Genomic DNA, 22,446 nt, shown 5'->3' on the forward strand with positions numbered 1-22,446 from the left:
TACACTTAATTTTGTCAGATAATGCCTACATCTCAAGGGCACAGAAGTAATCAAATGACTAATTTAGGTGAAAATGCTTTGTAAACTGTAGAAATATGCAATGATAAAGCTTTTCTTTGTTAAAGAAGGGATATATAAAAAAAAGGAGACTCACATGTGACCTTCAAGTTAGAATTTTAACCAAAATTTTAAATGAAATGCTCAATAGCTATCTTTTCAATTTATAAATAAGACAGAAATCAAGAAACCTCATCTAAACAAAAAGTTCATAATGAATTTTCTTTGATGGGCCTAGCTGCTGAGTGATGTACTTATTTATTTTATTTTAAAGAGAAAAACAAAAAACAATGATAGAAAATTTCAAAACAAGATAGTAGGAGAGTCACTGGTTAGTATGTTATCTTCAAAGTAGTTGCTCATATTACAAGATATAGGCATGAAAAATTGATGAAACAATATATACACAAACCACTGAGTGATTTAAAAATCACTCTTTTCCATCCTAGTGATATTAAGAATCTGTGTTTCTTTTTGTTTTAGAATAAAAACAAAAACAAACAAAAGTATACACTAAAACAATCATTTTCAGCAAGTGACTTACTATCATTTTCTTTTGTATGGTAACTATTTTTTTTATCATTTTCACTCATCCTTCATATCAGCATTCATTTTTCAGAAAGAAGCCACCATTAATATTATTGCTTTAATTTTAGCCTTGGATCGTTGCTGGCTTTTCCCAAACAAATGTCATGTGTTTTTGATACTTGAATCCTGCAGCTCTTCGGTTAACCACCTAAGCTAAACTCAGATCTAGAAAAATTGGCTGGAGCATATATTACTTCTCTCAAACCCCAACAGATGTGTAACTTAGATACTAATAATGTAATAATTTAAACAACATATATATTTAGTAAACTGAAAATATATGGAAATAAAATGCAATTTCTTTGGCAACTGGCCCCACACCCAGCCTGACTTGATTACATTAAACCTAACCTCTCTCAGATACTCATATCTCATGTAACTAAGAACTCACAAGGAGCAACACCCTGTGATAGTAGGAATCCCTTATGCTTTTGAAATAAAACTGTAGGAATATAAAATAACTGATATGAACACTTCCTTAGACAGTTACTTAAAGAGTATTTCATAACAGGCACTGGGCTCTGGACAAACCAACACTATCCCTAGATTCACAGCAGTCACTGCCGCTGAGGCAGATAGCTATGCAGAGTAGTAGTGAGAGGTTATCTAGGGACACATAAAAGAATATGGCCTGCTCTCTCCCTTTTTCCTGGAAAAACAGACAATTTACTGACATGCAGTTTTGATCTAACCTGATATACTCTTTTAAACTTAGTGAATCTTAAAGTGACTAACATTATAAATGTAATGACTTGGATTCTTACCCAAATATTTCCTTCACTTAGAAGCACCTTAAAAGAAGCCCCTTTAAAACTGCCAATAGAGCAAAGAACATGTTTTCAATTTAGAATAAGAGAAAAATCTGCTAAGAAAAACAATAATTTCCTTGTTTTGGTAGCTTATTTTTTTTTGTTTTGTTTTGTTTTTTAATATAGTCGAAGGTACTGAGAAAGAGAAAAAGCACAGCAGATATAATTCTCACTGTGCCACTGGAATAATGATAAGAGAATTATGTTCCTTTCATAGGAACAAAAGGATAGAAATCATTATATGCAAAATATAGACAAAGGCTCTGCAAAATTTTATTAAAGTGGTATTAGAAACATTGTATTCCTAAACAATCATTACAAACTTAGTCTAATTTTTATTAAATATTTACCCAAGCCAACAAGAGAGAATAATTATATGTATTTTCCAAATAAACATTATAATTAAAGTGAAAATTCTTGCACTTATGCCTATTCAAATATTCATTATTTATATATATTTTTCTACATACACAGAAAACTTTAAGTAGTTGTAAATTTCTATCATACTAATATAATTCTCTTTAAATTTTAAGGATTTGTAATGAAGGAATTTGGTCATAAATAAAAAGTTGGTGCTAATTATATTAGCCAAAGAATATTATCAGGCTCCTCTCAAAGTATAAGCACACACACACACACACACACACACACACCAATGTTTTCTGCTAAAGAAAAAACAAAATATATATATATTTTTTTCTGCTATAAGTAATATTGTTGCTTCCATGCTATTTATTTTTACTACTGTTGCTATCATATGACAAAAAGATTTTACCATTGTATTCTGACACAATTAATAATACATAGTACATGAACTTTCCTAACATACATGAAAATGTCAATTTCTTAATGTCCTCTAACTTTTGACTATGTCTATCAAATTATTAAAAATGTATAACTGTTTTGAGTCTCTTGCATGAGTGTTGAGTGCAAAGATGATTCATTTAAATTTAGAAGATAACTCCATCAAAATTAAAATCTTTTGTGCTTTCAATGAAGCCATCAAAATGAAAAAACATACAAATTGGCAATATTTGTAAATCCTTTCTCTGATAAATGACATATCCAGAACATAAAGAATCCCCACAAGTCTATAATAAGATGACAAATAAATAATCCAACTTGAAAATGGACAAAGAATTTGAATAACAATTTCTGTAAAAAAGATACAAATGCCTGATAAGCATATGAAAAGACAAACATCATTAGTCATTAAAGAGATGCAAATCGAAATCACAATGATGCAGCAGTGCATGTTAGAACTGCTACAGCCAAAAACAGAGTATATGATGAGGGTGGAAGGTAAATTGAGATGATTTAGAAGAAACTGGAAAGTTCAAACATTGCAGTTTGGAAGAAAAAATGGTGCAATCACTTGAAAACTTTTGGCAGTTCATTAAAATATCAAGTAGGCACTACCATATGATTTGACAGATTTTAGTTGTGTACAAATTGGAATGAAAATGCATGTGGACATAATGAATTCTCATGGCAGCAGTGTACATAGTACCCAAAATTCAAACAACCAAGAGTTCTTCAAGTGAAAAGGGAACAAAAATAAGACATATTCATCGAATGGAGTACTATTTGGGTCTACTACCCTGAGCAGAGGAGAATGAACTACTACAGTACCCATGTTATGACGTGAGCCTCAAAAACATTACATGGAGTTAGAGAGGTCTGATACAAAGAATTATTACACAGCTCTATACACATGAAAAGTCTTGTATAAGTACATTTATAGAAATACAGAGCAAATTATTGGATACACTGGAGTAAAGTAATGAGAACAGAAGGACTGCTAATGGACACAAGTTTCATTTGGGGATAATGAAATACTCTAAAATTAGATTTTGCTATGACTTCAAATCCCTTAAGTATACTAAAAACATTCATTTGTATTCTTTAACTAGGGTGTGTTAATTATGTCTCAATAAAGCTGTTAGAACATTCAGAATATGAAAAGTCATGTTTATATCACAATTTGTTACTCTTACTCTATTTCATCCATGGAATATTTTCCTTTATTATCATTGAATATGCCTTGATTTTAAATAATGAGGGGTTTAACTGCTAGTTTTGGTTCGTCTATTTGCACTTTTCCTTTTGTTTTAGTTTTGTTAAGGAAATAGAGAGCCTTTATGACACTATAGGAAGCCTAATATAATCTTTGAAAACTTACCGTCCATGTGACCTGGACAGTAGTAGGAGTCAGCACAACTGGTGTGTGAAGGCGAACAAGGACGTCCCCTAGTTCTTTCTGTACTTGTCTGTGGTCCACTCCTTGGGCAGGTGGGCTGATATCTGCAGTGAGATAACCATTCCACATTTTTAAAAATTCACAACCCAACCTTGATTCATTTTACATAAGCCAATGTTATGCATTTAAAACTCAAAACTAGGAAAAAATATAAAACATTTTTGTGTCAAAAACTATTTAAGCACATAATGCATTTGTATTTATATATGGAAATATACTGAAAAAAATATGTATATGAAACCTACATTGGCGAGATGTTGAGACAGGATATTTGTTTTTATTAGGACACGTTATCAAAAGAATACTACTGAGGGGTTTCTGACCTCGCTAAGATTCCTGCCAAGTTGCTATGGTGCTGTGCAATAGAGGCCATGTGCTAAGCCCCTCCCTCCTCCCTCTGAGTCAAACTATGACCTCCTATTCCCCTTTTGTAATATCCTGTTTCCTTTTCCCATGCTCCCACCCAATCCTGGTGTGCCATGTCAGGTGGTCCACCCCCTAAACCCCACCTCCAGCCTGGCCCTATACAGCCATTGTTCTCTGAGCCAGGCCTTCAGAAGCTCCATGTCCCTCCTTACTACTGTAGTCTTCTCTGTGCTGGCAAGAAAGGCAGTTTTTTCTGTTTTATTTCTTTCTGTGCCAGAAAAACCCATCAACTACTATCCCTCATCTTCATTCTAATACAGACACATAGCTGTTTGCAAAATCATTAGTATGATCTCTCAGAAAAAAATAAAGTTTGGGGTATACGCTAGAAGATTTCTCCAGAAAGATCAGGTTTTATTTTGACATTGTACATTCAACGATTTTCCCAAGAAGCAAATGCACACATATCTGTACACTGCAGTTCAGGAATTTGTAAAGTCCCTTGTTCCGATTAACAGGTTGTATTTTCCTAGTGTTTGACCTATTTCAGGCTGGCCCATGAAAGGGAAGAAACTGGAGCAAAAAATACTTTTAGCTGGAAATTTAAAACACTCATAAAATGCTACAAAACAATACCCTATGGTATCTGAAAAGAGAATCTTTTTCTCCAACTATTTTAAGGAAGTCCAATTTTATTTTATTTTATTTTATTTTATTTTTTTTGGTTTTTCTCCAGTACCGGGAACCGAACTCACGACCTTGCGCTTGCCAGGCAGGCGCTTTTGCCGCTGAGCTAAATCCCCAGCCCCAGGAAGTCCAATTTTAAATGATTTTTAAATCTCCTTTTGTCTATGCTCTTAGACCACAATGTACAATTTTTGCAAAAGTATTTTAACTGCATGTCTGAGCTATAACATAAATTAGGTGCAGTAAATTAAACCAGACATTAATAATTGAGATACATACTTCAGTGACTTTTTCTCAGCCCTCCCTTTTATTTTAGTTAATATAAACAGCAATGAAATGTCTTATTTGAATTGGGGGGAAAGTTACTTCCTGGAATATTAACCTTTTCTGATCCATGTATAGTTTACTATGACACCAACATTATGCACATATTTAGTAGCCTTTATGAAATGATTGATTTCTAGATACTGTGGTACTTAATGCCTTGGAAAAATAAGAGCTTATAAAGCAAAAGTATTCTTAGGAAGTGTTTTTGTAGGATGTGAGGCTGCTAAAAGTGTGATATCAGAAATGATTCTGACATTTAGACTCAAAATGTGAGTTTTCCTATTAAATATCTGTTAAGAGAACATAAATCTTTTGTTCTATATAGTCTCTCAGCTGGAACAAGCCAGATCACAAACAACTTTTCATTAATCTTTTTTGACCTTTTCCCCAAGAGTTATTTTACGAGTCAAGATGTAGTGACTGGCATAGTTATTGAATGATCAGGGAGGTCTGCCAGACTTAATCGCACCAGAAGTCTTTCCCTCTCTGTTATCTCCCCACCTAACACTGCAGTGACGCACAAAACTATTTCTATCCACATAGATGGAAATTGGCTAGGCAGTGTGATTTCTTGACTTAAAATTGTACACATCTTCCATTTCACATTCAATAATTTTATTTACTCATTAAATTCAGATGCACTAAAAGCAATTGGATCTAGGTAAGGTAAAATGTAACTAGTTTCAGGTCTTCAAATTCTTTGTTGTGCTTTTTCTTTCTCCTGAGACAGGTTCTTTACCTACAGGCCCTTTATCATCATGGAAAATTAATCACATTACTGCTTGGAGAACAATAGCAAAGTGGCATTCCCTCCTCCCTCGACTGTCATCATGTCAGCAATGTTACAGCCACGTGGTGACTTTATTTTACTTGATTTCTTTAAGGCTCCCTTCTCTGTTATAATGGCTTGGTAGTTACTATCACTGAACTACATCGTAATTATAATAATGTTTTATGGCTGTACAGTGCTTTTCATTGCATAAAATACTACTTGGAATTATATCTTGTTCAAAGCCCTTTATAAATAAGAAATAATTAACCCTTTCTCAAGAACCCTGCAGGAAGTAGGTAGGAACACATAATAAAGGCACCATTCCTATTGTATTAATTCCCTTCACATGCTAGCCATAAAGGAAACTATAATGTAGCATTCTGCACTAAACCTTAGACTCCAATGACTTCTCAGTTGGAAATATACAGGTTACTAGAGATAAAATGAGGAAATCTTCCATTCTGAAATTACATTTTAATATTCTGAGGGGATTTTTGTTAATCAAAAGAATTGAAAGCCTCAGGAAGAAAACTTGATTTACTGTTTTCTGTAATAAATTACTCCTTGCAATATGTGAATGAATAAAATGCATTGCATGGGACGTTGTTAAAGTTCAGCGCCAGCATCACCTGGAGGGCATGTTAAGTGACCCTGGGTCAACCCCAATGCTCTGCACTGGAGGCTCAAAATGCCGTTCAGAGTGAGAGGATGCCATTCTGCCTATTTAGGATCCACATTTTGAGAGCCACTGCACTATAAAAATGGGAATTCTGAGCAGTAGTGCAGTTACTTTACATCCCTTTCTGGGTATCTATTCATTTTTATTCTTTTATTTTTGTTATTGTATAATTAATACAAAGAAAGATAAGTATTGTCTCTCACTTATAATGGATTCAACTTTTACCATGTAAATATATCAACTTATTTAGTTTATTTCTTAACTCTATAGACCCTGAAAGCAACAGATAAAGCACACATTTTATGAAGGTAAACAACAAATCTGGTTCTCTGGACTGGATGAAATCCAGTCAATTAGTATAGAAAGAACCATATAAGTAAAGGGAAGTCAAAAAGGATCAAAATGTGACACACACACACACATATATATATATATATATATATATATATATATATATATATATGCCATACATTGAATATATATATTATGTATGGCCAACATACACTAATAATTTTTTTAAAGTAAAAATCAACATACATACGTCACCTTTTCATAATGCAATCTTGATATTCTATAATGTTTATCTGATGTTTCCTTACAGAACCAGTCAGGTTTCAACTACTGAAATTACCTTGAGTACGCACAGGATCTGACATAGGGCTTGGGTCACTGAGACCTTGGGGGTTGATTGCTCTGACCATAAACAAGTAGATTGTATTGGGCCGCAATCCTCTCACAGTATAGAGGGTGGTCTTTACATGGTTTGCCACTGTCTGCCAGCTATTGCTCACGGATTGGCTGAAACATGAACAGAAGTTTCATTTAAAGAGCAATCATAAAGCCATTGGAAATGGAAGTGGGTATCAATGACAAAGGTTAATGGCTGAAAATTAAACACACACACACATACAACACTTGAAGTATTCAGCCCAATAAATGAAACATTTGGATGATTTCAGTTTATTCAACAACAAAGCCGAGCCCACCTAACGGAAGTGCCATGCACAACAAAATTAAACTCAGCCCAGAAGATGTGACAGCCCTTTGCTAAATGCACAGCAGCCCACTAAATGAATACCTGTAAAGGAACAGAGGCCAAGATCACAACATCAAGGTTATACAATAAGTATGGTCCTCGTAAATGCATTTATATATATACCTTGAAAAGAATTAACCTGCAGAAAGAATAAATGCACTACAGAGTAAAGTATGCCAATACATTTTGCTGTTACAAGGTGTGTTTTCTTTTGCATCAATTCCACATGCAATATTATAATAGAGCCTTCTAAAACTACATATCTGTAAAAGAAGAAAGGAAGCATGTCATGAATATTTTCCCTTCGTTACATTTTTAATAAAATTGTACATTACACAGTATTGTGATTTCTCAGAATAGCGAAATATCTCAATCTGTGTGTGGACCTCTTCACAGCTAGCTACAGATGGTTGACATATTAGATCGCTTTGAGTAAAGTCAAATGCTACTTTTTCCTAGATAAGGAGAAAAATATGATTTTTAAGTTTGTGTCTATTTTTAGATATCTTTAAGAATTAAAGATAAAATTATGGAAAAGAGAATGTTGAAATTTGAAAATGATGTATCTATCATTACCTTAAATATGGAGCAGAGAAGCTTAACTTGACAGTTTGTGTCCTTCAAACTACAAAATCAAACTTAGAAAATGGAATATGAAAGTATATTAAAACCATCCGCCCATATGTATCAGTATTTCATCAAATTCCTATAGGACAATGTGATGATGAAATATCCTAATTTATTATCTATATCTTTAAGTTAATGACACTTATTTAAAATAATAGCCAGAAATATTTTTGTTTCAGCAATTAGAAAGAGGTAGAATCGATGTCTTAATTGTGGTTTTTGTTTTTTTTTTTTTTTGGTTTTTCTCCGGTACCGGGAACCAAACTCACGACCTTGCGCTTGCCAGGCAGGCACTTTTGCCACTGAGCTAAATCCCCAGCCCCAATTGTGGTTTTTGTATTTTCTAGAAATAATATGCAATAGGTGTACTCAAGTATACAATATAAAAACATTAGAGTATTTTTATGTTCTGCTCTATTTATCAGGAATAAGTAGTTCCAAAATTTCATGCTTCTGTAAATTCTGCAGAAATTTAAAAATGTTTGGGCGGAACTCTAAGTATTTTCTGCTCAGTTCTAAGGCTCAAATTCTCATTTTAAGTGCATACAATTGTCAGTATAAGGGCTTCAGCTAAATGGGTATGTCCCTCACTACAGTCCTATAGAGCTAAAAACAGATAATGCATATTTGATATTATAATTAAGGTACAAGTAGAAAAGTTAAGTCCCTTGTTAATGTCAGATATAGAAGATAAATTCTTAAAATGTTTTGATTGAATATGTCTTTTATATAATACACCATGGTAGCTTAGTTGAGATTTTACTATCTAGGAACTAAAACAAAAACAAAAGGCAGAAAATAAGAACTGTCCCATACCTGAAAGCCTCAATGATATATGCACTTGCTGGAAGAGCTCCAGGGGGACCTGGCTGCCAGGACAAGGTGACACTGTTCTTAGTAACATCTGTAACCTGTGGTTTGGATGGTGGCCCTGGCAGGTCATTTAAATCATAATTTTTACTGATTGCTGGTCCAGATTCTGTAATGAACACAGAAAAAAGAACTTTAATTCTGGTTGCATAAGCTGTTGATGATATTTAAAAGAAACAGTCTAGTAAAGAAGACGACAGTGAACAATTCATCTTAATGAGTCAGAACTACATAAACAAATATCTACTTCTTCCAAAGTAACAAATGGAAACTTTATTTTCATACATGATGACTTAGAATTGCTTCCATTTCAGGGACAGTAAAATAATAAACTCATCAAGAACAAATTGTAATAAATTGTACAAGTGCAATGTTATGTGGCAAATGTTAGTGTAGGAATTAAAAGTGTCACTGAATGTGAAGACTTAGATTTACCATCAATGGATTTACAACCACAATCTTTCCTCAACTTATTATTTGATAATCATCGCTCAGAAGGAGTTCAAAATTTCTACCCTTCAAATTATTCACAGAGAACTCACCTGTCACATCCAGCACAGCACTCCAGGAAGTCTCCCCACTTGAACTTGTAGCCACACAAGTGTAAGTGCCAGTATCAGAAATCTAGTATACAGAGAAGGCAGAGATTTCAATTGCAATCAGCTGGGAGACTAATTACTCACTTTCAACCAGGCAGTATGTACTTTCATAAATTGAGGCATATCAATTAGCTGTCCAAATTTTTCATTAGAGTCAATCATGTATATACACAAAATATGAAAATTAACTCATATAATATTATTCATAATGTGGATTTAAAAGCTTTTTAAAATGTATATCTCTATGCCAAATGTTATTTGAAAATTCTAGTTTTATTTGTATTTTCCTCTTCCCACGGTAATAGTCTTATCTCTTATGTCCACTTTCTGGTGCAGCTTTACTGTGTCAGAGCTAGATACAGACACTCAAGACAGAAATGTTTTAGAACCCTGTATGCATACAGTGTCAGTAATGCTAAGAGAATTTTCTCTTTCTCAAATAAAATATATTTCAATGGATAAAATTTATGCAGGTATAAGGAAACAGTGAAATAGCAGTGAGCCACATTTCCCCTATACCAAGAGAAATATGGTGAAAGAAATAATTTTTACAAAAGAAAAACTATATTTTTCCTTTTAAGGAATCAGTCATCACATATGAAGAGGAGCAGTATAACAGTAAGTAAAATAAAGTTGCCACATTTACAAAACAAATCAACAATTCCTATGAAGCCACTGCAATTTAGAACTGAAAAGGAATGTAAAACAGTCTAACACATAATTCTTTTTAAAGAAACATTAAAAAATTGTCATTTAAATGATCATTTAAAATGCTTTTATTATTCATGGAAGAGTGGCCAAGGACTTTACAAAGAATTGAAAATATAATCAAGAATTCTGTTTTATAAATGTAAAAGTCAAGTACTTCTGTGCGCATATACTTTGAAAACAGACCAAAGATCCACCACGGTTGGATCTTATTGGCTTATATTGCAAACAATATTCATTTGTATTCAGTTAGATGTATGAAAGAAGGAGGCAGAGAAGACAAACTGATAGACAAAGAGAGGAAGACAAGGCAGAAGACGTAGAATTAAAGTTCTGCGATGAAAATGGGTCTCATTGTTGAATAAATATGGAACTACATGGAATATTACATCTGCTGGATTCAAAATGTAAGTACACTAATGACTTTTGCTTTCACAATTGGTTCTCAAATAAATCAGTAGTGCATGGATGTCACTGCCATTTCACCATTTTAATTGATTTTAAATGTCATTATGTATTTTAACATAAGTTTCAAATTGCTCTGGCACGTCATTCTTTACCTTATCATCTCTGTACAATTGTCTTCTATTACCTAGAAGCATGATGGGAATAGCCATTGTGGAAAGAGCCATTCTTTGAAATGTGGCTGTATGCACATTATAGTCATTAGAAATCTTTGCATTTAAGAAGCATCACTCACAAACGAAATATAATGAGCTGAGGCTGGATTTTAATGGGATGTTCATTTGAATATGGACAGTGAAAGAGTAAAAGAATTTGCATTTCATTATAGCTGTTAAACTAAAATGGAGCACTTGTTATTCTCTGCAAATGCTAAAAGAAGAGTATGTAGGTAATGCTTCTTAACTGCATCTCTTTGTCATTGTGGGGAGATATAAGTCTGACATTAGCTGTAGTAGGTAGGCTTTAATGAGTTTTGGAACATTCTACTTCTCAAAAGATACTAATTTAGTTACCAATTAGCTGGACTATGAGAACACAGTATTCATCATGTTATTTTTTTTCTTCATAAAGTAATAAAATAAAAGTAATGAGACATAGAGGGATGTGACATATAGTAAAATCTCTGGAGACTGGATGAGGAAAATAGCATAAGGCTCCTTTTAATCTCCCTTTAAACACAGACATTATACAAAAACAAACAAACAGACAAACAAAAAATGTGCTCACTCTGGAGTTTGTGATGTTAAATGGCTAAATTTCATTTGTTAAATTTCACTGTTGTATCACCAACAGCTTCTATTATCATAATTTTTTCATTGTTTTAACCTTATACAAGTTTTGCTTTTGTTTTTATTTTTGTTTGGGTCAGAAGTCCTTCAGTTCTTTCCCATCTTCATCCTCTTATTCCTAACAAATAGCTCTAAGAAGAGGTTAATGTGCAGCATACTGTATCACCCAGTAGTGTCCCTTGTGCAGTTGGCTGCGATCCAGCCCTCAGGAGCAGAAATCTCTGGGACAGACCACTCAGAAGCCTGTCAGAGGGCTCCAAGTTTAACATCATCCAGCGCCCACGTTCAATTGGTTCTTCCAAAGTCTACTAGGTATCTTCGCTATTCAAGCACATTCTCAAATTCAGGAAAACAGTGAAAATGCATTAATTTCTATGGCTCAAATCGGCCTTTAGCCCAAAGAGAGAGGTTCAAGTGTCTACACAAGGAGAATTGGCATTTTTTTAATAACTTCCAATTGTTTACAGAAAGTTAACAACTAATTTATCATCAATAAAAAGACAAATGTGTCTTATTAATTTATTGCCTTTAATCAAACTTTGCAGATTTCTTAGAGAAAAAATTAATATCTATGTCTCAAAATCACAGTTAAAATCATTTATATTATATTAATACAGTCCATTTTATTTGTATGTGGTGTTTGAATCATTTTTCCATTTGCATCTGCATGATACAGAGACAAACAATTAAATGAACTATGGTGGTAAATGTACTACCACCCTCAGAATGTGATCCTCCTCACATGAAGATACATGCAGTAAAACATTTTTATCTTCCTGTGTTCTGAATGTGCAAACTCAGCAACATTATGTTGTTTTTGTCCCCTATCATTTTGGTGCCTAATTTTACCTGGCATTTAGACTATTTTAATTGTGCTTCCACTAAATCATTTTCAAGGAATTTGTCTTCACGCACTATTACCTCAGCTACCTTAGTTCTGGCTCTCTTCTTCAATCTGTGATTACCACAATATACTGTTCACCTGAGGGCAGTGCATGCTCCATGGGGCAGGTTAGGATGGATTTACCATATTTGGTTGAATGAGTTGAATATACAGGAAGAGGATATATTCTTCATAGTGACATCCACCTGGTTTTCCTATTTTGTATAATCTTTCACCTGAATAAAGAGTAGGCGGGACTTTTAGATTTGCTCCCGGCTAATAGATTATTTCAAGGCTTTAGTATGCGTTGCTTGAGATTTTTTTTACATACAATTGTAATGTCCTTCTTTCTAGGAGACTTTCTTTCTTGCTGACTTTAAAGAAATACACAGTCATACCAGGAAAATGTACATACAGACTAAAGGCAGGCTCTAGTCAACAGCCAGCAAGATGCTAAACTTGTTAATCCAGTAGCTCCAAGGAACTCTATACTGTACTACCAACAGCCTTGTGGCCTGGAAGCAAATCAATTCTCTGTCAATCATCAGATAAGATCATAACCTTAATCAAGAAGCTCTGTGAATCCCTGAAGTAGAAGACCTGTCTAAGTCGTGGCCATGCCTCTAACTCATACAAGCTGCCAGAAAATAACTGTGCATTATTTTAAACCTCTTGGTTTTCACTAATAGCTACACAATAATAGATAATTAATACAATATTCAGAAGCACACTTTTTATTTTGGATTGTCCTTGGAACAGATCCAGTTTAAGTTTCCAAGAATAGTTATTCTCTGTCACATAAACTTCAACTAAAAGACCACCAATGACTTTTTATTATTTGGGGGTTTAAATGTAAAACTTACAGCAATTTAACCTAAAGTCTGAGGGCTCCTTCTGACTAACTGACTGACTGCCTAGCTCCCTCTGGGCAATCTCATCATTTTATTCTTTTCACACAACTATAAAATCGGCCAATCCAGTTTATCTCCATTTCCCCACAACTGTTTTCCTTTACAAGTGAGAGTAAAATCATAAAAAAATTGTCAAAGACTTGAAATATCTTCTATAATATTACTAACTTTAATTGGTATAAAATTTCTAGTTTCAGTGATTTCATATATATAAAGTAGGCTATTGAAATAAAAAATTCTAGATCTGTTATGAATTTATGAGTAAAATAAGGACAATGACCTTCTAACTTCAACTAATCATTTTTAAAGTAAGAAACATGACCTATTATAACATATGCAGCAATTACACTGAAATGTAAGAGTCTAAGTTCACCAAGCAGTTTTTCCCTGGAGCAGTACTTACACTAAGATGAAGACTGCAGAAGAAATCAAATATTACTTACCCGTAAATTCTTAATCTGCAGTGTTCCTTGCTCTTGGATAGTTGCTCTTGGATCTCTACCCAGAAAAGTAAATCCCTCCTTTAACCAGCTAATTACAGGAAGAGGATCACCAGTGGCTTTACATTTCAGTATTGCTGTACCTTCTACTGCTAATGTTTGGTTTACCGGACCTTGTAAGATTATTGGTGGAGGTCTATCTGTCAGAACTAAAGAATAAAAATACAATCAGGATGTTTTTATTTTAAGACATGCAGTAGTTTGGGACATTGACATTGAAAGAAAGGTTAAAAACCCAATGCCATATATATCCCTAATAACTTATTCTGTATATTAAATATCTATCATAGAACACCCATCTATACTACTATATATGCATTTATATGTACTGTCCTAAGACCATACTATTGTTCATAACTTATTGTATGTTAGTTATAGTTAATGATGAGCTAAATCCTGACATTTTAGAGAGGCTTATTTGTATTAGAAGGCTTAACTATAATAAAATTAAATTTAAAATGAATAGTGTATAGTAGTCATTCATAGAAAAACATTCATTTTATCACTCAGAGGTGTACTTAAGAAAGCCCTTGGAGGATCTTATAAGTAGAAACAACTTTCACTTTTGCTTTCTTTTTAAATATATGCACAATTTATAATTCATTCCTTATCATTCCAGTGTGTGCTGTATCTATGTTAGTTAAAACAAAGGTGTTAAAATACTGAATATAAAAATGTATTTACAAGCTCATGGTATTACTTCTTCATATTATGGTTTATTTGGATGATTTTATTCAATTGATATAAGTTATGGACAAATTCAATTGACATAAGTTATGGACAACAAAGCAGTCTAGTAAGACTCTGTGATATGACAATAGGAATTTCATGTTATATATATATATATATAATTTTTGTGATTACTCGGATAAATTTTCCACAAGCTTTTACTGTAGTGTGTTTTGTTCATGAAATAATTAATGTAAAAGTATCTTTCATGCCTCCAGATGTATTTAAAAATTCCTTAAGTAGCACATCTGAATGCTTAGCATTTTTTAAATGGCATGTGAAAATATGCAGTTAAAAGAAGGTAAAGTTTCACTAAGAATTCACTAGAATCCAACTAAAATGGCCAGGTCCAGTGAAGGCTTTCTTAAGAGAAACTTCAGTAACAGCATAGCAAGCATTTATTTTGAGTAACTTTGCTCCAAATTATACATATTTATATTATTCCAATTACTGATTAGCAATTGTGATGAGATATACTCTTTTCCTGAAAAGGTCACCTTTCATTACATTGTACATAATCAGAAAAGTTATATCATTTTGCTTGATGCCCTAAATTCCTCTGTCCTCTAGCTTTTATAAACTCCAGCTTACACGAGTATTTCCTAATGCACATGTTCTATCTTTATTATCTGAGTTCATAGAGTTGGGAAAGAAATCATTAAAATTATCAGGCCCTTCAAAACATTCCATGAGACCACTTATAATTCACATTAAAGGTTATGATAAATATCCCTTGAATATTAAAATACCATGGACTCCAACCTACCTAAATCTATTATATCAATCATAAAAACTTATGAAAAAAACACAAAAAATTATTTGTTGTTCACAAACTAAAACTGGAGCAACTTATCTTACTTGTTTTCTTGTTCACAGTCTTCATTTTAGAAGTAAATAAAATAATCAAGAGAAGGGAGAATGCAGTATTATAATTCTGACACATCTGGCAATAATTGGGCAAAAAGAAATTCAAATTGAAAGTTTTATGGAATTCTTAAAGAGACAAAATCAGAAGACCAGTTCAAAAAAACCTTATGAGTGATTTTTCAATTCAAGTAGGAAATCGACTTTCATTATAAGAGAGCAATTCATTTATGAATCTTTAAGTGCTGTTATTCCTTTGTTTCAAGTTAAAAGCCAATATAGAATTCCAGGAATATTTAATAACTTGTTTTTATTGCCACATCTCTAAAATCATCATATAAAGCCAAAGGTCATCTCTTTTGGAAAAGGAGAATTAAATTCTAGGGCAGAGAAGTTGTTGAATCTTATTTCTACTTAATCTTAACTCGCTGCAAGATTTTAATACGCAAAGTGCATCAGTGATCTAAGCATATTAATTTGTTTCAAAGTTGTTCCATCTCTGGTGACCATCTCTATCTTAGATATCAAGGAGCAATAAGGTAGAAGTCACCTATATGGACATCATAATTTCCTTATTGTCTCAGGTAAAATTTGGTAATTGTAATTTTTTTACAGAATTCGTTCTGTCTCTCTCTCTCTTCAACCTATATGAGTAACCTATCATCTTTTGATGACTTTGATCAATAAGGTAAAAGAAAATCTCCGAGCCAGGAATTTTCAGTTTCAAAGATATTGTCAGTGAAAGATGATCACAGGTTTCTCTGACACTAAGGTCAAAGTTTAAATGCACATTTAGGGTTCCAGTGATCTGTGAACAATTCCATGACATTCTCTAACTGTGCATTACAAATTCTCAATAAATACTTCATATCAGATCATGTTGTGACATTTATCGTCAGTATAAGATGTAAATATGTTTCATCTTTCTAGTGCTTTTAGATTCTAATGGATGGCTCTTCCCATAGAATCTTCATTACGATTTTCTAATTTTCTAAAAGTACAAAAGCAGGAAATAAAAAAATGAAACAACAGTGCTAGTATATAAATAAGATCTTTTAGGAATATACTTTGTAAGTATATTTAAACATTTTAGCTCAATCATAATCAATAAATTACTCGACATGGCACTTGCTTTCACCATGAGCAATGTCATCTTATTTGATTGCTGAGATTTAAAACATTCCTAGGACATCAGTCTAAATGCAAAAATATAACAGTAGCAACACTTTTCTAGATGGAATTTTTAGTTGTTTTTCTGAACATGACACATATTTTCATTCTACAATGGAATTTTAGTTCGCTCCCAAATAGACAGAAGGGAAAAAAAATGTACATATGTATATATACACACAGGATAACTGGGACAATTATACTGCTGATTTCTACTGGTCTATTGAAAGGAAGAGTTAATGTTTACATTTTTTATTTTTTTCTTCTTTTTATTTTTTTGACCAATTTTGCATGCTTATATCCGGTAATCGGAACACTCAATTGAAGACAATACTATTTAATGCAACAGTCATTGTTGAACTCCTATCATCTTGTTTAGCGAAATTCTGCATCATTTCTAATGCTTTTTATTATTTTTTATTCTCTTTAAAAAATAAAAAAATTTCCATGCATCATTAAAAATATTAAATAATCACTAACAATCTGGAAAAAAATTAAACCATGACTAAAAGCTGAAATTATCAAGCAGTATAGGAATTTAATATTTAGAGATAGATTACTTATAAATATTTATGTGTGCATAAAAGTGAGATTTGTAATTATGGAAATCAACAATTCTATACTTACATTAAATGTTTCTCCAAAAGGACTTTGACGCTTTGATTGCTTACTTAAGTAAAAATCAATGAAGGAATTACTATTCAATCCAGTTGTAAAAATGTTCAGAGCCATTCAGTCATCAAAAATGTTAAACTTGGTCATCACTTTCTTAATTTTGACCTCCAATGTGAGGCCAGTTGTCAGATATCATCAACTAACACAAGGTCCAAAACATTTCCTTTCCATTGCTTCAGACAGAATTCTAAATATCTATCTCACAAACCCTATCAGTCACATAAATGACCTCTTGTAATTTACCCATTTTGTTTCTTACATATATAGTTTTCCTTCTCCATAGTATTCATTTAGAAATATTTAGAAGTTTTGGTGGTACTGTGCTATACTATAGTTGATATCTTAGCATTATGTTTGACATCATACATAGCAATCAGTAATATAGACTAATAGTGAGGGTTTAGCCTTAATATATTTTCCATGTATACCTATCTAGATATTTTTAGTGATAGAAAGTATGAGAACTTTAAAAAGACTCATAGTTATCTTTTCCTCCTTTAAAGACATATTGAGGCAGGAGAGATGAAAGACCTTTTGCATCTCAGGAAGATTTTCTCATCACTGTTACCTTTGAACCTGACTTCTCCTTGCATGTGCAGTAGTAAATCTCTGCAGCACCAGCAGGTGAGACCATTAATGCCTCCGTGTCTGCAGCCAATGTTTTTCTCTACTATTTATTTCCATTCCTGACATGATGCTGAATCAGATCAGATCATGGACAGATATTAAAGGATACTGCTTTTCTATTAATTTTAAATGACCTTTTAATCTAGATGTAAGTATGAATTCTGTTAAAGCACATGAAATTTTACCAGTAGAGCAAGGAGAGAATCAGGTCACATACCAAAATCCTTATATTTCAGAATTCAGCATTAGGGGTGAAAAAAACCCCAAATATCTTACAAATATAAGACAAGAAAAATGAATTTTTAATTTAAGAAATCAAACAATAGTGTTTAAATTCAACCTCAGAGGTTTACAAAACATCTAAGATGCTCTAGTTCTCAACTGTGACAAACTGTTGAGAAAGAACTAGATCCTTTTCACATTTCTCCATGAATGCTAGTACCTCAGTTAAGATTCAAAGTGCACATCTGCAAGCAAAAATAATAGTTGTGGCATTCATCAGGACTTCAGAAGTTATCTAATTAATTTAACTTAGTGAATGTATAATTAAAGTCATAGAAATGTCAAAATGTGATTAGCTAACTAAAAATTCATCTTTTTCACACTGGTAATATTGAGGATGATATTTTCCCCCTCTTTCAGTAAAATAAAATTATTAATATTCATTAGAAACAGTCATGTCATTATGAGATTAAATAAAAATATATGGATTATATTTTTAAACATGGTGAGATAGTGTTTCCTTAAGATAATGCATCATTGTATATTTTATATTAAAACATATTGCATTTGATGTTCTGTTTGAGAATTATACATGGTATTAACTCAGAGAGAATTAGATACTACTTGAGAATATTACTTCACCTAGATTCAAATTTAGAAGATAGGCATTGATTTAAATCATTCAAAAATCAGAATTTCACATGGTGAATGTCATCTTGAAATAAAAATATTTTCATGAGACAAATGAATAGCAATATCGCACCATCAGTAACCTCCAGTTGAGCTTTTGCTAAAATGCTTCCTGCCACAGTTAGGGCCTGGCAGATGTAGTAGCCGGCGTCTGAGCGCTGAATGTTGGTGATCGTGAGGTCTCCTGTTGGTGACACGGAGCATCGGCTGTTGGGCTGCTGGGGTTGATTTGGGAAAAGCAGGTTCTGTGAAGGTGAATACAATCTCATGAATACTCTATTCCCACTTGGAAGTAGAATTATATTAGCAACTATTAAAATTATGAGAATGTGGTTGAAGAAAAAGAAAAAATACAGATTTGAAAATATAGGAGGCTGACATGACAATATAGCACACATTGGGTTTGAGTGGGAAATTTCCTCCAAATATGGAGAAATAATATGCTCTATGAAGGAAATATGGTGTAGAGTTGAATAAACAATTCTACCATGTGTATTTTTAGAAACCTGTATGTTAAAAAATATTTAGTTTTTTTACTAACGTAATATTTCTACTTTTATGGGGTATAATGTAATATTTCAATACATTTAGAGAGCATATAGTGCTCAAATAAGGGCAATCAGCATTCGTATATCTTAACCATTTATTCTACCCATGACCATCACTTAATTATTTAATATCTTTGAAACATAGTTTCCCCATGTGAAAGGGGAGCAAAAAATATTTTGGTGATGAAACTCAGACACTGTGAGGATGTAGACTGTAACATTACCTATGCAGGTACCTTATCAACTGTATGTTAACAAAATATAAATTACAATAGCTGCTTACCATATTGAATAGTTTAGGATAATTAATTTTGCCTTAAAGATTTGTGACATTGGGAAAAAAGACCTGAATCTACTTCTACTGTAAGATTTTGCAGGTCATAACAGCTTCCAGAGGAGTTATGACTGAACCCTACAACCTAAGCAAGATAAATAAACACTGAAAAATTTAAAAGGATGTAGAATTGATCAAAAGTGTGCACGTTACTGCAAAGAATTTTATAGTATTACATTAAAAAGTAATACATATATAAAAATATATGTATTATACACACACACACACACACACACACACACATCTGTAAAGCCTATCATATATCTCATGTAGCCTAACACAAATTTTATAGTTCCTATACGAGAACAGTAGCATTAATTTGGGTGACCTGTGTTGTTTTACTGTTGTTCAATTAACAAAAACATTTGGGTGTAATAAATCATATTGAAGTATGTTTCCAAGTTGGATTATAAATAAGGACATATCAATTTTTATGTTGTATTTACCTACAAGAAGAACATTATAACCCTCTGGGATCTGTTTCTCAATATAGTAATTAATTTTCCAGGTTTGTAATTAAACAGTTTCAATAAGTAGCAATCAGGAGGTAATAACATTCAATTAAAGGCACAAGACACATTTTCACCTTAAAATGTTTTTACCCTTGAAGTAATACCAGTGGAAGAGGATAAAATAGGGTATTAACACTTTTCAATTACGCTAAATGACTTTAATCCTGCAAACGATGTCCTACTTTAATTAGAACCTCTTCTCTTTATTGCAACATGATGGATGTCCACTTTATTAGATTCAAGTGTGACACTATAAGCCCACTTTACATAAACATTACCATGTTATTAAATTCCTTCTAAAAGGAGAGATGTTTGCAAGCATATTGGGAATATAATTTCAAAATACTACTGCCCTGTGCTAAAATGTATGTTACTATATAAGACTAGACATGTTCATACACGTGAAATATAACTTTGAGAACAAGTTAAATCTCTTGTGCAATCCAAATGTATTACAGAAATAAACCATCTGAAAGGTCTAAATTTTAGAATCACTTGAAAATGATACAATAACTCAAAGTGCACACTTTCCAACAATTAGCCATTAGAATACTAATTTACATAGCTCTAATCCATCAGACGGTCTAATTCTCTCCGGCATCTCTTTCTCTACAATGCAATATCAGTCTACTTTATAAATGATCCACTGACATGGAAAATGGAATTTGATTGAGGTTAACCCATCATCTTTATTCCCTGCTTATATGACATCGGCAAAAGAAAATGGATTATAAGCCAAAACCAGGAACTTTACAGAGCTCTTCTTGACTTGAAGTGCCGGCATAACCTATTAGTACTAATTGGCATTATCAGCACATATTGAAGACTATGGACCATTAAGTCTAGGCTCTTAACTCATTCCACTGATGAATGATCATAGATCACTGTAAAAATTGGGTACTGGAGACAGTAAGACCAATTTATTTTTCTTCATATCTCAATTCATGATTTAAAAATTTCAATTCATGATTTAAAAATATTTTTTTTCTCATATTTCTGTGTTCCTCTCTCTCTCTTTCTCTCTCTCTCCCTCCCTCCCTCTCTCTTCCTTCTTTGCTCCCTCCCAATTGGTGAAGAAAACTAGAGTTAAGGTTAGAAAAAATTAAAGTGCCTAATTAAAATTTTGTGTAGCCTTTGCCAGTAACAGCACTAGAATAACATGTTACTTTGTCAAATAATAAAAAATAAAGAATGCTAAAATGCTTTTGAAATTTATTTTTTCAAAACTATTGAAACCAATGAGTGATATTTGTTTACGGGACTTCAGGAACAATACATACATCATCTTATATCCCACTTGGAGGTATTTTAGGAGATGTGATTTCCACATGAAATAATCTTATAGAAATAGGTCTTACATATACATGTATGTGTGTACATATATAACATGTTTCATTATGGTAGTATTTCACTCAATATAAGAAATTAATGTGTAAATGTGAAAAGTCAAATTGTTTTACATCAAAATATTTACTGTCAGTGATATAATGATATTCTGTGAGATCTTCATAATGTGTAAAGAAGCACTTTTATATATGATATTCATGTAATCTTAAAATATTCATGTAGTGTAACATATTCATGTAATGTTCATAACTTACAAGAAGAAAAATGTAAGTCTCTACATTTTAGGCTGACAATACTAGTTTCAGAAAAGTTAAATAGCACTGCAATAGTTCTTCAATTTAAAAGCAGGAAAACTGTTTTGAATTTTGCTGTTTAATGTGTGTAGATGTATTTGTTTATATGTCATTGTTATAGACTCACTTTAGTATTTGTGATGACTTCCAACTGAAAAATTTAAAGTGAAATGTCAGGGAATTCTATGAATAAAATTATTTTCAATAAAGTTACTGAATGACACAAAATGCTTTGTCTGTTAAGGTCTGAAACAACTCTGACATGGGATAAGGTAGTGACTTCACATGTACTTACATTTACCTCACTGTCTTTATATCCCACAAATCCGAAAGGAAACTAGGGCAGCTGAAGAATGTAAGAAAGACCATTTGGCTATTCAATCTGAGTCGTGAAAACTGCCGGCTCGGGCATGGTACAAGAGTAGACAAGAACCCATTACAACTAAGAGAAGATGGCAAAACACAACTTCTGAAAAGTTCCCTAACCAGGAAGACAGATGGGA

The 22,446-nt window shown here is 32.6% G+C and overlaps 1 protein-coding gene across 11 annotated transcripts in view; it reads right to left on the minus strand.

Moving 5' to 3' along the window:
* Robo2 (roundabout guidance receptor 2) overlaps positions 1 to 22,446 on the minus strand; it is a 1,247,873-nt gene that overhangs the window by 77,207 nt on the left and 1,148,220 nt on the right. For all 11 annotated transcript variants that reach the window (XM_013503739.1, XM_005375549.2, XM_013503734.1 and 8 more), the window contains 6 exons: positions 18,983 to 19,154; positions 13,876 to 14,081; positions 9,621 to 9,702; positions 9,025 to 9,187; positions 7,177 to 7,343; positions 3,637 to 3,758 (listed from right to left, as the gene is read on the minus strand). In XM_013503739.1, the coding sequence (XP_013359193.1) occupies positions 3,637 to 3,758; positions 7,177 to 7,343; positions 9,025 to 9,187; positions 9,621 to 9,702; positions 13,876 to 14,081; positions 18,983 to 19,154 (912 nt within the window). The remainder of the gene's footprint in view (positions 1 to 3,636; positions 3,759 to 7,176; positions 7,344 to 9,024; positions 9,188 to 9,620; positions 9,703 to 13,875; positions 14,082 to 18,982; positions 19,155 to 22,446) is intronic.

The sequence above is a fragment of the Chinchilla lanigera genome, unplaced genomic scaffold, assembly GCF_000276665.1.
Source record: "Chinchilla lanigera isolate Chin_1 unplaced genomic scaffold, ChiLan1.0 scaffold00006, whole genome shotgun sequence".
Lineage (NCBI taxonomy): Eukaryota > Metazoa > Chordata > Mammalia > Rodentia > Chinchillidae > Chinchilla > Chinchilla lanigera.